At 40.3% G+C, this 17,331-nt stretch overlaps 1 protein-coding gene across 1 annotated transcript in view; it reads right to left on the bottom strand.

Moving 5' to 3' along the window:
* The window catches only part of FRMPD4 (FERM and PDZ domain containing 4), a 765,281-nt gene that overhangs the window by 729,891 nt on the left and 18,059 nt on the right, over positions 1 to 17,331 (bottom strand). Inside the window, exon 3 of the mRNA XM_081566626.1 lies at positions 13,864 to 13,987. Within this exon, the coding sequence (XP_081422752.1) occupies positions 13,864 to 13,987 (124 nt within the window). The remainder of the gene's footprint in view (positions 1 to 13,863; positions 13,988 to 17,331) is intronic.

The following is a 17,331-nucleotide window of genomic DNA, read 5'->3' on the forward strand; positions in this document are numbered from 1 at the left end:
AAATTATTACTCTTAGTTTTCAAATGAGAAGCCTGAGGCTTATCAAGTTCTAGTAAATTACCCAAAGAAACTGACAGCACATAAATTTGAATCCAGAGAGGGTAATCATAGCACTACAGCTAATACTGCACAACTAGGGTTAGATGCCAACTGTTAACCTATCCTGTGGTGGCATAAAGTGTTGATGGGACCAAAGCAAATATGAATCTTGCTCTTTACTCCAATGTGGAAGAATTCTGGAGCCTTGTTTCTTTGCTCTCTCTTCCCATGGTTTCTGGGTCTGGGAAGAGGAGTGCCCTTGCTTGCACTTGGTACTCATTCTTCATTCCTTCCTCTCTCATTCCTGGAAAGGGAACAGCAAGGAGGAAATTGCCTTTCCAGCCCACGCACAGCTGGTGGAAGGAAGCTCTGGCAGGCACCGAGTTCTCCCAGAAGTGGGATTCCAGGAGGAGCTGTTCCCTGCTCCTCGCCTTGGCTCGCCCACTTTTGGATGCACTTCATTCACATGCCACCTGTTATGTGCAGCTCAAGGATTGGCACTGGCTCCCTGTCAGAGCCCAAATCAGGCTCTCTGCTTCAGGTGGAGACCTGAGGAGTGGCAGGAAGATGTGTCTGAAAGGGAAAGTGGAGAAAACGCTGGACTGCACTCTCTGAGCAACGGCTCTTGGAGACACCTCGAGAGGCAGCTGCCCGACACAGGCAAGGCCTGTGTCGGGCAGCTGTGTGCCCAGGAATGAGGAGAGGTGCACATATGGCAGAGCGGGGCCGTACCATCTGTCACACACCCATGCCAGCCTCTTCGCTTTAGGCATGGTGGGAGTGCGAGGCATCAGGAGAAAAGCGGCAGCTCACCAAGCCAGCCACACACCATGGCTCCCCTCTAACGGGCTCTTCCTCTAAACATTTAGACTCCTTCACTGCTGCCATATGGCAGTTGCCAATGTATACAGTCCCATAATTAAGAGCATGGAGTTTGGAATCAGAAAACCCTAGGATTGAATTCTGCTCCACTAGGTACAAGTACAGGTCTTTGAGCATCAGTTTCCTCTTTTGTAAAATGGAAATTATAATAATTAACCCTCAAGGTTGTTGTAAGGATTAAATTCAAGACTAACTGTAAAGATCTAAGGGCAGTGCTTTTGAAAAAAAACATAATAAGCACTAAGTAAACAAAGCCTTTTCCATGCTGAGTCAGGCCTCTGACTGTAAAACATTCTTCTTTTGTAGGTGGTAGCTTTTCTGTCTCAATTTTTGGAAATAAGAAGAGCAACAGCACTTCTCAGTAAACTTTAATGTGCATTCAGAGCCCCTGAGGATTGTGGGAAAAGACAGATGCTGGCTTAGTAGGTTTGGGGAAGCCTGAGAATCTGTATTCCTAACAAGCTCCCAGTGATGTTCATGCTACTGGTCCAGGGAATATAATTTGTATAGCAAAGGTCTAGGAAAACAGCTGTGGTACCCTGGGTAAGCCATCTAACTTTTCTATGCTTCAGCATTCTTAGATGTAAAATTTTTAAAGTTTATCTAGATGATGTCACATTTCTTTCATGCTATCATGCTGTGATAGATTATTTGAAAAATGGCCACCTACAGTTCCTCCCACACTACCTGCTCTTCAGCAGTATGACTGCTGCCCCTCGCATTGAGAGGTGGAGCCCCTTCCCTTGAATCTGGCTGGTTCTGGGACTTGCCTAAACCAGGAGAATGTGGCAGAAATAAAGGTGCATGACTTTCAGTTTCTGCCCAAGGAAGCTTAGCACCTTTCCTTTTTGCCTTCTTAGGAACCAGATGCTATGTAAAGCTCAGGCTAGACTGCTGTATGAGAAGAGGGGGAGGGTCACCTGCCCCAGCCCTAAGTACCACAGCTGAGGGGCCAGACATGGGAGTATAGCTATCTTGAACATTCTAGCCCCAGTTGACCACCTAACTTTATGCAACTATACAAGTGACCCCAGCTGAGATTTCATGCAGCAGATGAACCACCCTGCTGAGCCCAACCCAGAATTATGAGAAATAACAAATCTATTTTTAAAGCCATTATGTTTTGGGAGGTGGTTTGTTACACAGCAATTGACAGTTGATATACATGTTTTACTCGCATAGGAGATAATACAACCTTCAAAACCAGAACTGCTGGAAGAACTACAAAGGAACATGCCTACCAACTGGAGAGCAGAATGTATGCCAAGAGTTGACTTTTACATTTAGAAATCTCTCTTCTATATTCAGTTCAATTTAATAAGTACTTACTCAGGGCTACTGCGAGAGAATTTAGAGACATAATTTCAAGAAACTTGCAATATATTTGGGAATGGTAGTACGTTACAAAGAAAACATGCACCAATTAATAATAGTACACTTAGCCTGAATTTGAGTCCCATGGAACAACAGACAGGTTCCAAATCAGGAAAGGAGTATGTCAAGGCTGCATATTGTCACCCCGCTTATTTAACTTATATGCAGAGTGCATCATGTGAAATGCCAGGCTGGATGAAGCACAAGCTGGAATCAAGATTGCCAGGAGAAATATCAATAACCTCAGATATGCAGATGACACCACCCTTATGGGAGAAAATGAAGAACTAAAGAGCCTCTTGATGAAAGTGAAAGAGGACAGTGAAAAAGTTGGCTTAAAACTAAACATTTAGAAAACTAAGATCATGACATCTGGTCCCATCACTTCATGGCAAATAGATGGGGAAACAATGGAAACAGTGACAGACTTTATTTTGGGGTGCTCTAAAATCACTGTAGATGGTGACTGCAACCATGAAATTAAAAGACATTTGCTCCTTGAAAGAAAAGCTATGACCAACCTAGATAGCACATTAAAAAGCAGAGACAATACTTTGCTAACAAAGGTCCATCTAGTCAAAGCTGTGGTTTTCCCAGTAGTCAGGTATGGATGTGAGAGTTGGACTATAAAGAAAGCTGAGCGCCAAAAAATTGATGCTTTGGAACTGTGGTGTTGGTGAAGACTCTTGAGAGTCCCTTGGACAGCAAGGAGATCCAACCAATCTATCCGAAAGGAAATCAGTCCTGAGTATGCACTGGAAGGACTGAAGCTGAAACTCCAATAATTTGGTCACCTGATGCGAAGAGCTGACTCATTGGAGAAGACCCTGATGCTGGGAAAGATTGAGGGCAAGAGGAGAAGGGGACAATAGAGGATGAGATGGTTGGATGGTATCACCAACTCAATGGACGTGAGTTTGAGTAAGCTCCGGGAGTTGGTGATGGACAGGGAAGCCTTGTGTGCTGCAGTCCATGGGGTCACAAAGAGTCAGACACGACTGAGCACCTGAACTGAACTGAAGTCTGAATTTGAGAATCAAAATATTTTAATATCAACAATAAAACTCTATGGACACCTAGAAGGAGTTCAGTCAATGTATTCTAGAGTTATCACAGAACAATTTACTAGAGGAAGTACAACTTAGGCCTGGATAAATGGAGTAAAAAGAGGTATGTAAAGATTGAGTAATGGTGTTCAAATCTGCTATACAAAAATGAAAAATTCAGTCCTATTGACAAATGCATTCTAGAAAGTTTTCAAAGTCCTTTATACAGAGAATGACAATTCTCTGTATAAAGAGAGAAAAATTGATGCTTTGGAACTGTGGTGTTGGAGAAGACTCTTGAGAGTCCCTTGGACTGCAAGGAGATCCAACTAGTCTATCCAAGGATAGACCTTTGAAATTATTAAACAGAACTTTGAAATTATTGTTTCCTATGATATATGACATGTATAATTTCACTAAATTAGTAAATTGTAGAGATTCAAGAACATTATAGAATACATGTGACAGAAATACAATAGTAGAATTTCAGAGATATAATACAGGTAAAAATTGGGATGGAATAGTGTGAAAGTGAAAAGATGATGATACAGAACTTTAAGGTGAAAAGTGTATACAAAATAGACTTGGGACAAATAAACATAAAACATTCAATGTATGTAGTGATCATCTTTAGCTCTCTCATCCACATCCCAGTAGTAATACATTTCATTTTGAAAAGTATTTTCTATTCAGTGGTTGCTATTGGCAATGTGAAACCTCAGAATTAAAAATTTTCAATAATATTACAATAAAATGAGTTCCGTGTTTAAGGATAAAACGTAAGGAAAATAAAATTATACTTATTTTAATAAAATTCTTTATAAGCATTTTCTGTAAGAAAATTATGTACTTAAAATCATATTTTAACTATACTGGATAATAAATCAACCAATCTATTTTTTTAGAACAAGAAATTAATCTTTTAGGCATCCTCTCAAAACTCCATTTATCTATGTTATCATTTTGCTACCTCTTTCCCCATGAAAACCCAAGGGGAAAGAACAGAACCCTGACATACTTGTAATATGAGACCTCAGAATAGTACTTGTTTTAGATGAAAGCTCCAACCCAAAATCACAGCTGAGTGTTCAAGTATTCACAAAGACAAAGTCTAGCTTAGTAAGGGTATAACGTTACTCTCCCACTAGCACCTAGATCAGTGCCAGGTACATAGTCAGCACTCAACAGTTACTACCTGAACACGTCAATGCATGTACGTTTTCTCAAAGACAGCTTTGGAGAGAGGAAGTAAGAAAATACAGGGTTTTTTCCTCAACCTCTTATAGTTAAATCCTTCAAACACTCTTTCATTTATCCATTTAACAATGAAGCTAAAAGGCCAATATTGGAAAAGCTACAATAATTTAAACTCTAAATAAAGGGTTATTTATTTGTTGAGTACCTATACCATGCTGGAGAAAAACAGACAATAACAAAGTAATACATTTATGGAATGCTAAATGACTGCAATTACTCTGAAGAAAATCAAAGCTGCATTTAGAAGGGGAGAGCAGTGAGCATGAACAATTTTTAAGTAAAGTGTTCAGGAAAATTTCGTATCTGAGAAGGAGACATTTGAGCAGAGATCTGAGTGGTAGTGGAGAAGGAAATGGCAACCCACTCCAGTACTCTTGCCTGGAAAATCCCATGGACAGAGGAGCCTGGAGGGCTACAGTCCATGGGGTCGCAAAGAGTCTGACACGACTGAGCGACTTCACTTTCACTTTTCACTTTCATGCACTGGAGAAGGAAATGGCAACCCACTCCAGTGTTCTTGCTTGGAGAATCCCAGGGACGGCGGAGCCTGGTGGGCTGCCGTCTATGGGGTCACACAGAGTCGGACACGACTGAAGCGACTTAGCAGCAGCAGCAGCAGCAGCAGTGAGTGGTAAAACATTCCAGAGAAAGGGAGCCATTAGCACCAAAATCCTGAGTCAGAGACTCGCTATAAAGATATGACTAACAGATTACAAAATTAATACTAAAAAGTAGAGAAATAGAATAAGCCAAAAAGTTAAATAATAAAAAAATCAAAGATGTGATCACTGGAGCTGGCTTTGTGTGTGTGTGTGTGTTTATATTCTCCACTTTGGGGTTTTGAGTCCTGTATTAGGAAGGAGAGATGGCATTTCTCGGGGCAAATAGATTAAAGACACAGAACTTTCAACCCATTAGCTTCAGTCCCCTGGGAGGATTCTGTTCAATCCTGTCAGCCATTATCTATAATACAGGATAACCATCTTTACCTGAGTGGGCTTTGAAAAGGCAAAGCATAGTCCTTGTCAGAGAAGGGTCCTTCAAGTGCATGTTGAATTGCCTCAGGAAAGACCTTCTGACATCTCTGATTTTCAAAACACTGAGTCTGTCTGGGCTTTGTAACCAGAAAAAAAAAATGATTTGTCTAAATCGATCTCTTCTCTATAATTCCAACGTGTTTCCCAGCTGTTTCCTTCTAGAAATCCCCTTTATTGAGACAGTAGAAGACTCCCTAATTGTCATCTTAAAATATCTTCAGAAAACATGGGTACCTTTGGAGGAAAATTACGAATGGGGAGTATGCACTGGTGGGGCTTGAATTATTGATTACTATTGGATTTACTTTCTTGATTTGTGTCAGAAGAGCTGAGAAAAAGACAAATATGATTCCTCAGAGCAGGTGCATGTTTGCAGAGTAAAGCACTCTCTAATCTGGGCATCTCAGAGGGACACCCTGGTTTCATAAGTATTTAACCATAAATTCATACCAGCTACTGAAAGCGTAGATGGAATAATCAATCACACAAATGAGCCTTAATAAGATTTTGCTTTATTTGACTATATATTCAACTCAAAGCTTTGACATAATAGCTTTTGTGCACAGTTAATTTAATAAAGTCTATTAAATAGAGACAATCTATCGGGCAGAACTTCTAAGCCTTTTCTAATGCGGAGGGAGCTGTATACCTTTTTGAGATACTGAAGAAAGTAATGTCCTTTTCCTCAGTAAAAAATGCTTAAACAAATTTCCTCAGAAAAAAAACTGCTTAAACAAATAAGAATCTGAATTAAGTATGCAGGAGTTTATGAATCTCCTGGGTCTGTTGTTGAAGTCCCCCTGCTTCACAGACACTGGAAGACAAAGAATGTGACAACAGTAACACTTCAGGTCTGCTGGGCACTAAAAGAGTTTGAATTTTATAGGTGATGTGTAGACTCAAGCAGGCCATGTTGACATACAGCTTTTTTTTTAACATTAAAAAATTTTAAATTGTGGTAAAATATACATAACATAAAATTTACCATCATAATCATTATTTAGTGTACAGTTCAGTAGTGTCAAGTATATTTGCATTGTTGTACAACCTCTGGAAGTTTTTTATCTCGTAGAACTGAAACTCCGTATGCGTTAGACAAAAGGACAACTCTCCATTTTACCTCTCTCTCCCTCCCAGCAACTACTGTTCTATCAATACTTTCTGTTTCTATGAATTTGACTACTCTAGGGACCTCATATAAGAGTATTTATCTTTTTGTGTCTGTCTTATTTCACTTGGCATAATGTCTGAAAGGTTCACCCTTACTGTAGCATTCATCAGAATTTCCTTCCTTTTAAAGGCTGAATAACATTCTATTGCAAGTATAGACTTTGAGACCCCATGGACTGTAGCCCACCAGGCTCCTCTGTCCACGAGATTTCCCAGGCAAGAATACTGGAGTGGGTTGCCATTCCCTTCTCTAGGGGATCTTCCCGACCCAAGGATTGAACCTGGGTCTTCTGCATTGCAGGCAGATTCTTTATCATCTGAGCCACCAGGGGAGCCATACGTATATACTGCATTTTGCTTATTCATTCATCTGTGATGGACACTTGGTTTGCTTCCACCTTTTGGTTGCTGTGAATAATTTTGCCATAAACATGAGTGTATAGCTATCTCTTCAAGATCTGATTTCAGTTCTTTTGGATGCATACCCAGAAGTGGAATTACACAATGATTTTGATGGAGCTATTTTTATGGGTCCTATTGATGAAAGGAACACTTGTTGTGATTGTTTAGTCAATAAGCCATCCAACTCTTTGTGATCTCCTAGACTATAGCCTGCCAGTCTCCTCTGTCCATGGGACTTCCCAGGCGAGAATACTGGAGTGGGTTGCCATTTTCTTCTCCAAGGGAGCTTCCTGATCCGGGATCAAACCCACATCTCCTGTACTGGCAGGAGGATTCTTTACCACTGAGCCACCTATGACTCAGCAATTTTGAATCAGGTCCCATGTTGAAAGGGACTCTTCAAAATGTATGATTGGCATTCTGTTAGCAAGTCATGCATAGGACAAACTTCCCTGATCCTTATTCTATACTTAACCCCTCCACAATTATGTGAATTTCACTTTCTACTTTATTCATTTGTTATTTTTTGAATTTTTATAAATATGCATTAATTTTATAATAAAAAGGCAATAAAGATTATCTAAAGTCTGTTAGAACTAAGTATCTAACGGTTTCTCAACTGTCTCTTAAAACCATCAATTTAAAGGAAATTTATAATGTGAATATTGGGAAATGAATTCTACAGAGAGAGAATATATATATATTCTAATATAATATATTAAAAGATCTGCTAGAAACTTTTATTTGAAGACTTTCTGTACAGTGTGAAGTTAAGAATAGGAACACAAATTCCTCCTCTTTCCCCTAGTATCCAACATAACACTGACCAATAAAATTGAGTATGCTCAAGAAGCCTCCAAATATCAGAGATGTATATCCTTTAATTATCAAATGGAGAAGGAAACAAGTTAAATTTTTAGCTGAGTAAGTATAATCAGCTGTTGAACATAAACAAAGTAGGGCCACTGTAATTTTATAGGTGAAATTAATTAACATGAGGTGTTCAGTGGTAAAGAATCCACCAGCCAAGGCAGGAGAGGCAGGAGACACAGGTTTGATTCCTGGGTTGGGAAGATCCCTTGGAGAAGGAAATGCATCCCACCCCAGTATTCTTTCCTGGGAAATCCCATGGACAGAGGAGCCGGGTGGGCTACAGTCCATGGGGTCGCAAAGAGTTGGGCATGACTGAGGGACTGAGCATGCACGCACATAGACTATTCAAGATGTCCATGTTAGCTCCAAGAATGAGTGGTCACTTAGCTGAGAATGGCCTTTAAGAGCCAAAGACAGCGGTTAGCACATGACTTCCTGTTATGGGTGGTTTGCCTGCCAGGAGATGCTGAACCTACTCTTTACCTCCTCACTTCTAACTCCCACCTTCTCTCAAGCCCACCACAGGGGAGATGAGACCCTAGGATGGAGAAAGGGCATCTATTGGTTTATTTTTAGGTTATCAGAACAGCTGGAATTTTAATGATTTGTTCTTGAGGCCATGTCAACACCATGACATCAATAGGTACCTGAGTCACAAGAGCTCTAAAATACAGCTGGGTCTAAACTGCTTCAATAAAGTAATCTCTTCAAACACCAGTGTCCATTTATATTGTTCAAAGCGAAACCCAAGAACTTGCTATGGTATTCCAAGCCAGTGTGGATTCAGGTCATCAATAACCGATTTCAGAACATACTGCTTTTAGAAGTGTACTCGAGTACTTTAGAACTCTGCCTGGAAGATTCAGTCCCCTTAGCGAGTGAGAATTTGCACTTGTTTGCTTATGGCTGTTTTCAGGTACTAGGAAAGTTTACAAGGAGTCCAGAGTCTCTCTCTCTGTGCAGACTGTGAGTGTTTTCAGAACAGATACTAGGTCTACTCTTTTTTTGTTCCATCTCCTCTGCCCACTCTCTACCCACACATTAGTATTATGTTGTGCATATCTAAAGTATTTGTAAATTTTAAGATGCAATTATCTTCTAGAAAGATTAGAGAGCCCTTTACCAGGATGTCATAAAAAAGGAATATGGATGGATGAGAATCCTTGAGTTACAGCATACACTAGATGCACCGCTCCTTTCTCTCACGCAAGGACAAATCCTGATAGCAAATCATTGAGAATTTTGGTGAAAAAATTAGAACTTTTCCCCAGCTTTATTAAGGTAAAGAAATTCACTATTTAACCAACTTCTCAGATTCTAATTTCTATCTTTGTGCCAGTGAGTCCTGATTTATATTTTCAGCCCAGACTGCTCTTTACAGCTCCCGTCTACTAGGTATTATTACCTCAGAGGCCCTTTACACTCCAACACTGTCCAAAGCTGAGCTCGTTTAGCCTCTAAAATATCAGCTCCATAAAAGCTGGGATGTTGTTTTGTTTGCTGTTGAATCCCCAGGACCTAAAATAGTGCCTAGCATGCAGGTGGGTGCTCAATAAAGATTTGTTGAATGAAAATGAATGAACGAAAATATCCTCCCAGAAGGCAGTCTTCCAGTAATGCTCCACATGTTACAAGAGGGTTCTCCAGCACTTGACAGTTAACATCAAACCCTATACCTCTTCTCACTATCTCAGCCCTCCAGCCTCCTCTCTTGAATCAAATCGCCCTCTCTGCTGCTTCATCCCCATTAACCTCTAAATACACCCCAAATCTACTATCATAAAGCAAAATGCTACATTATTATACAAAGTTATCTATAAATCTGTTCACTCTGTATTCCTATAATTTTGAATACCCTAGAGCTCCCACCTCACATCCCACTCTTCCTCTTCTCCGTACCTTTCTCAGGCAAGGAATGGCTCGCTTGGAATGCCCTCCTACTCTCCTGGAAAAGCCCTTTTGATCTAGCTAGCTCCCTCTTATCCCTTAATTTCCACTGCAGGTATTATCTCCCCTATGAAGCCTTTCCTGGCACCCATCTCCTCCCAGGCAATCAGGCTAAGTGTTCTTCCCCTGTGCCCTCATAATATCCCCAGCCAGGCCTTCCCAAATTTTTTCGCATCTTGGTACACATGGAAAATGCTTGAGCCTGAGTCTCAGTCCACCACAGACCTTGTGCAGCAGCATTCGGGTACACTTGTGACTGAGTCATAGTATGCCAGTATGGCACATCATGATGCTTCATAACTCTGCTGTCAGGATGGCACAATCACTGCATGCACCCCATTGTACTGTGATTATCTGTGTTTGTGTCTGTCCCTCATTGCACCTGAGAACTCCTCAAGGGCAAGAATTTTGTATTCTCATTTTTTACATTTTAAATGATCACATAGTAAAATTGACCTTTCTCTGGATGTACAGTTCTATAACTGTTATCACATGTATAGATTCCTCCAACCATGACCACAATTAGGACATTGAATAGTTCCATCACACAGGGTTCTATCATACTCTCTTTCCACCTCTAACCCTCATCGGTCTGTTCTGTCAATGTACTTTTGTCTTTTCAAAAATGTCATATAAATAGAACCATACAGTATATAACCTTTTCAAACTGGCTCTTTCCACTTAGCATAATGTGTCTGACATTCATCCAAATTGTCATGTATATCAATAGCTTGTTCCTTTTTACTGCTGAGTAATATTTCATTGTGAGCATTTAATGCAGTTTGTTTATCCATTAATCCACTGAAAGATATATGGAGTGTCTCCAGTGTGAGCCAATTTCCAATACAGCTGCTATAAACATTTGTGAAAGGTTTTTCTGTGAACATGAGTTTTCATTTCTCTAGGGTAGATACCCAGGAGTGGGATCTTATGGCTTTTATGGCAAATGTATATATATACTTTTATGAGAAACCAACAAATGGTCTCCAAAGCAGCAATACTGTTTTGTTGCTACATTGTGCTGGCAATGTATAACACTTTCAGTAGCTCCACATCCTTTCCAGCACTTGGCATTGTCAGCATTTTTCATTTTTCCCATTCTATTAGGTGTGTTGTGGTTTCTCATTGTAGCCTAGACTTTTATCTTTGTACCCCAGCATTTAGCACATTGGTAGATCCTCAATAAGTATTTACCAAACTGAAATAAACATCCCATTTTTTGACTCATGTTTCAAGTTCACTAACATTTTAATTATACTTTCTATAGTGAAAGCTTTGTGTTTAAAACCAAAAAGCTGCACAGAAGTATTGAATTCCCTCGTACCCTCCTATACTCACTGCTCCCAAATCCTAGAGGAACCACTGTTCCTTTTGGAAGATTGATATAGTGATAAAATCTATAACTTTCACTCAAACATAAATCAAACTTAAAGACCTGCCAACAAGATTGCTTTGAAAGGCTCACTATCACTGCTACTAGTACTAACAGTAAGAATCACCATTGGTTATTAGATAATTGGGTGAGCCAGGCACTGTGCTAGGAGCTATTCCTATAGTAACTCATTTACCCCACCAACCCCATGAGATAGGTATTATCCTCTCTTTACAGACATGGGGACTGAGGTTTAATGAAGCTGACAAACTTGCCCAAAGTCATACAGCCAATAAGAGAAGGCATCAGGGTACACACCCAGGTCAGGCTGGTTCCAGAAACCATAGTAACCATAGTCCTAACCCCCATCCTGTGTGACTCGCTCTCCTGGGCAAAGGAACCAGCTGCTCTCTAAACAACAACAAAAACTATCTCAAGTCACTTAAAATCTGAAGGATTATCAAAGTTCAAGAAAGCAAACCATTCTCCTCATCACATCAGTCTTATAATCAACTATGAGTTTTTGATCCTTCAGATCAACAATGAGGCACCTGGATGAGGGATGAAGGGACCCCCAGTCTGGGAAGTCTGCTCTGCCTGAATGGAGGACAGACTCGGGATTTTAGATCTTATTCCTGTGAAGCCAGTAGCAGGAGTGGGACTCAAGTGAGCAGCACTTGTAGCTCTATGAAAATTATCCCCATCCACTGAATCTTGAGAGCATCCTCCACAGGAGACATGAGTTGAAGTTATAATAATGGTTGCTTTTTAGGTTGAGTCATAAAAATACAATGGAATTATATATGTATACATATAAAATAAAATCAGTAATGTACTAACCTGAATCATCTAATGACTAAGCACATCCAGGGATAACACAGAACTTCAGTCCTTAGAGATATATCTAGCATTAATTCTAATAAAACAAGATATACTAGACTTTTCACTGGATGCATGGAGTTAAAACTCTGGCCAACAAACCACCAAATTGGAATTCAGTGGTTCGGCTTTAGAATTTTTGATTTAAAATATTTCTTATCTCTTTTATTACCTACTTTCTCCCAAACTCATAAGCAATATGCTTCAATGAGCTTTGAGCTGAATCCATTTCTTTTTATGTTATTGACCAGGCCAGAAAGAGACACAAGTCTCAGGATCCTATATCTTAAGGAGTCACTTTCCTTAGCCCAAATATCCAATCATTTCATCCTTCAAGAATGAAATCAACAGGAAAATGTGTGCACTAAAAAAGTTACCAGATGAAATTATATCATAAGCAAACAATAGTTTGGAGGGCATAATAACTAGTTCCAAAATGTCAGACCATTCTGTGTGATTTAGTCCCACATAAGGACAACATCATTTTCTAAATTTTCCTTACAGTGAACTACCTAAGAGAGAGGTTTCATTTGCACTCATGCAAATGAGTTAAACTGGTTTAAAAGGAAGAGTGCCACCAAGTGATTACTGTTACAGAAAATTACAACAACTCTAAAAAATATTTGGCTCAAAGTCCCAAGTAGTAGAAGTCAAGGGTAATGAATTTTATCCATTTGGAGACCTTCTTTAACCTGTGGCAGTTCCTTTATAGTCGGGCCTCCACACAATGTTCCTATAGTAATGTTTAAACACTCAATTATCACATGGTCTACCAAAAGAATATCATTTAAACAAATTCATAAGTGGCTTAAAATACACAGTGCCAGTGATTAATGAGGAAGCATTAAATAACAGAATGACTGGAAACTTTCCTATCAGCATTCCAAAATGTATTCATTACTGACAAATTTTTCATCCTTGAAATTTTGACAACCTCGAGAAAGAATTTCATATTTATATAAACCATAATCCACTCAGCAATGATCTGAACTTGCTGTAAAATTGTGGTTTTTCTCAAAGGAGAAAACCTTGTTTATCAAGACCACAGAACACAGAGATTAAATACAAACCAATTTGCATAGCCAACATAGCATTTTCTGTTTAAAAATCAAAACTTTTCATCCAGACAGATACATTTGTCTCTGAGAAGACACCTTTTTTAAAAAGAAAATAAACACAACATAATCCAATTTCTCTTTCAAAAAGGACAGTCCAAAGTTTACTGAATTATAGCCTATTATAATACCATATCTAAGGACGAGCAGCTGAAATCGGTTTCTTTTTCCTCAAAATGCCTTTGGACATTCAGTCTTATGGAAATAACCAGAGTTGAGTAGAGTTTTGTACTTTTCTTTTATAGGATATTCCCGCCTCATCTGCAATATTCTTTTGAAATGCTAGAATTTCCTGGACAAAAACTCAGAAACATCTCATCACTTTTCTATCAAAGGCATCATTCTTGTGTAATTCTGACACATGGCTTTTAACCCTTGTGCAAATAAATCCGTCCAACCAAAACACACGAGCTAATCTCTGAAAACAATGATAAGCCCCCTGCTATTTGCACTTGAGGACTCTTACTCACTGGCATATGTGTGCTCCTTCCTCCTCTACTGCCTTGCCGAAACCCCAGGGAATGGAGAAGGTCTGCCAAGTTCCTCCTTCAAGATCCTTATCCATGGTAGGAAGCCAAAACAGCCCACCTCTTCCTAAAGATAGAAAGAAAGAACTCAGTTTTTGATTCTTTTATAAGAAGAGTGTTTGTATCATAATAAACAACTGCTAGACGAGAAGAGTGAGGGGGAAGGAGAGGCGGAATCAATGCTGAGAGGCCAATCATATTTCAACACTCAGCTACTTGGAAACCAGATATGCTGAGATAATCACGTGCTCTGAGAGATTTGAAGATGCAAAAGAGGAGTAGCTCTGTCTTCTGTAAATTATTAACAGGGACCTTTTTCCCGACCATGAGCAAAGATTCACATGTTACCCATTTCAGAAAAAAAGCAATCACGTTTGGCAGGGAGTACATAAATCGACAAGCCAAGGAACAAGATTTCTGATCTGAGCTCTGCCACTGACCCGTATGAATCAGGACAACTCTGTGCGTTTAGAATCAAAGTGATATTACACTGGGAATAAAACAGCACCTTCTGAAGAGGCCATAACTGCAGTTGCAGTATCTGCCTCTGATGAAAATTAATATTTGCTCCTCCCCATCTGAAAACTCACTATGGGCTATTTGGCACTATAAGCTGGAATGAAGCCACACCTGCATGCAATTCTCACAGCTCTCGTAGATTTCAAAGTGCTGTGAACTTCTCTCATGGCTTTCTCGTGTTTCATCCAAATTTGAGATTTAACGCGACTGTCTTAAAGCCATTTGAAGTTGCCAATGTTAATACTAGAGCCTAACCAGTAATTTAAACTCAGTGGGAAAATGCTGATTCAGAAAGCTTTCAGAAAGCTTTCAGAAAGCACCGGCTTCCAATGACACAGATGGGGACATTTGGGACACACTGTGTTGAGTGCTGTGGAATGTCTCTTTTTCTCTAGACCAGGATTTCTCAACCTCAGCATTATTGGCATTTTCAGCTGGATACTTCTTTGTTGCCAGGCTGCCCGGTACACTAGGGGATGTTTAGCAGCATCCCTGGTCTCTACCCACAGATGCCAGCAGCACCTCCAGTTGTGACACCCAAAAATGTCTCCAGTGGGAGGTAGAATCACCCAGGTCAAAACCACTGCTATAGACCCAATTCTTTTTTTAAATTGTGCTTGTGCTTCATTACTCAGTTGTGTCCAACTCTTTGTGACCCCATGGACTGTAGCCCACCAGGCTCCTCTGTCCATGGGATTCTCCAGGGAACAATACTGGAGTGGGTTGCCATTTCCTCCTCCAGGGGATCTTTCCATCCCAGGGATTGAACCAGCGTCTCCTGTGTCTCCTGCATTGCAAGCAGATTCTTAACCCATTGAGCCATTGGAGAAGCACTGTGCTGGGTCTTCGTTGCTTTGCACGGGGTTTCTCTAGTTGTGGTGAGCAGGGGCTATTCTTCATTGTGGTGCTCAAGCTTCTCATTGTGGTTGCTTCTCTTGTTGCAGAGCATGGGCTCTAGGCATGCAGGCTTTAACAGTTGTGGCTCACGGGCTTAGTTGTCCTTCAGCATGTGAAATCTTCCGGGACCAGGGATCAAACCCATGTCCCCTGCATTGGCAGGCGGATTCTTATCCACTGCACCACCAGGGAAGTCCTAGACACAATTCTTAACTAAAGCTTTCCAAAATAGGAGGAATGTTATTTACATTTGAGATAGGCTTATGCCAAAGACAGGTGGTAGGTAAATAGTCAAGGCTGTGGGTTAACCCGAGGACTCATATCCAGTGGTCAATTGATTTGTCTTAACGGACATTTAAAGTGGAGAATACAGTGAATTCCCTGGCTGTCCAGTGGTTAGAGCTCTGCAATTCCATTGCAGGGGGCATGGGTTTAATCGCTAGCTGGGGAACTAAGATCCCACAAGCCACAAGTGGCCAAAAATAAATAAATAAAGTGGGGAATACAAACTAGCCAAACTACTCACTACTTGTTGTGATGGTTAATTGTATGTGTCAACTTGACTGGGCCAAGAAGTACCCACATATTTGGTTAAACATTATTTGCGATGTGTAAGATTTCATCTAAATGAGATTAATATCTGAATCAGTAGACTGAATAAAGCAGACTGCCTTCCCCAATGTGGGTGGGCTTCATCCCAGGGAGAATTCACTCTCCACCTGTTTTTGATCAGGGACATGGGCCTTCTCCTGCCCTCAGGCTAGAACTACACTACTGGCTCTCCTGGGTCCCCAGCTTGCAGATGGAAGGTCATGGGCCTTCTCAGCCTCCATAATCATGTGACCCCTTTCCTTATAATTAATCAATAAATCTCTGTATGTATATATACACACACACAGACCTCAGAGATAATGTGGGTTTGGTTCCAGACCACTGCAATAAAGCAAATATCACAACAAAGAAAGCCACATGAATTTTTTGGCTTTCTAGTACATATAAGAGTGATGCTTATACTATACTATAGTCTGTTAAGTGTGCAATAACATCATGTCTTAAAAAAAGTGTGTGCCTTAATTAAAAAGTTTATTGCCCCCCAAAATGCTATCATCTGACAACACAGTGTTGCTCTAAACCTTCAATTTGAAAACAAAACAAATGCAGTATCTGTGAAATGCAACAAAATGAGGTATGCCTGTAAACACAATAATAGCAGCCTACTTAAATTCAACACTGAGAAAAAGTAGGTGCATGGTTTCAAAAGCAAAAGTACAGAGCAGCCATTCCACAGGTAGTGGTGGACCTCTCCTCATTAAGAAGACTGGCATGCCTAGGAGAAATCCTGCGATGGGGTAGTTGTCATGGGAGAAGGAACAACCTTCAGAGCCTTGGAATTTCCTTTCTGAGTAGGAGCAATGATCAAGAGGAAGATGAGTTTCTCACACGGTATAGTGTGTCAGGATGGCTGGCTGTCCACTCCAGGGCCTTATTATGGAAGTTAGTATAGAGGGATCAGTCTCTGAAGGGTTGAGGTTTGTGCTTTGTGGTTCCTACAGGAAAGGGTATGAGAGGGTCTGGAAAGAGAGATGCTGCATCCCGTTTCCTTTGGGATAAGACAGAGAAAGAGTTTTTAATAATGCAGAAGGGTGTTCTGAGATGGTTAAACCACATCCCCCTCTATGGACTGGATTGTACAAGGAGGAAACTGTGTGCCTTGGTAACTGTCCAGGGTGCTCAACGTGGCCTGGATGGGGGAAAGACCCTCCACCTGAGCGCTGGGACCCAGAAGAAGGTGCTTCAAGAAATAAAATCTCTTTATTTCTAGTCGATTTCTCATATATATTCCTTGATTGGGTGCTGTGGATTTTTCTTTTCTTTTTTTTTAAACTTGGAAACACTCCTTAATAATGTCAAGAGCTACCAACTGGAGTACAGAACTTTTACCATATGTTACAGCTGGACACCAAAGATCTATTAAATACCTACCAAACAGCCTGC

The sequence above is a fragment of the Giraffa tippelskirchi genome, chromosome X, assembly GCF_054371585.1.
Source record: "Giraffa tippelskirchi isolate mGirTip1 chromosome X, T2T-mGirTip1v1.2.pri, whole genome shotgun sequence".
NCBI classification, from domain to species: Eukaryota; Metazoa; Chordata; class Mammalia; order Artiodactyla; family Giraffidae; genus Giraffa; species Giraffa tippelskirchi.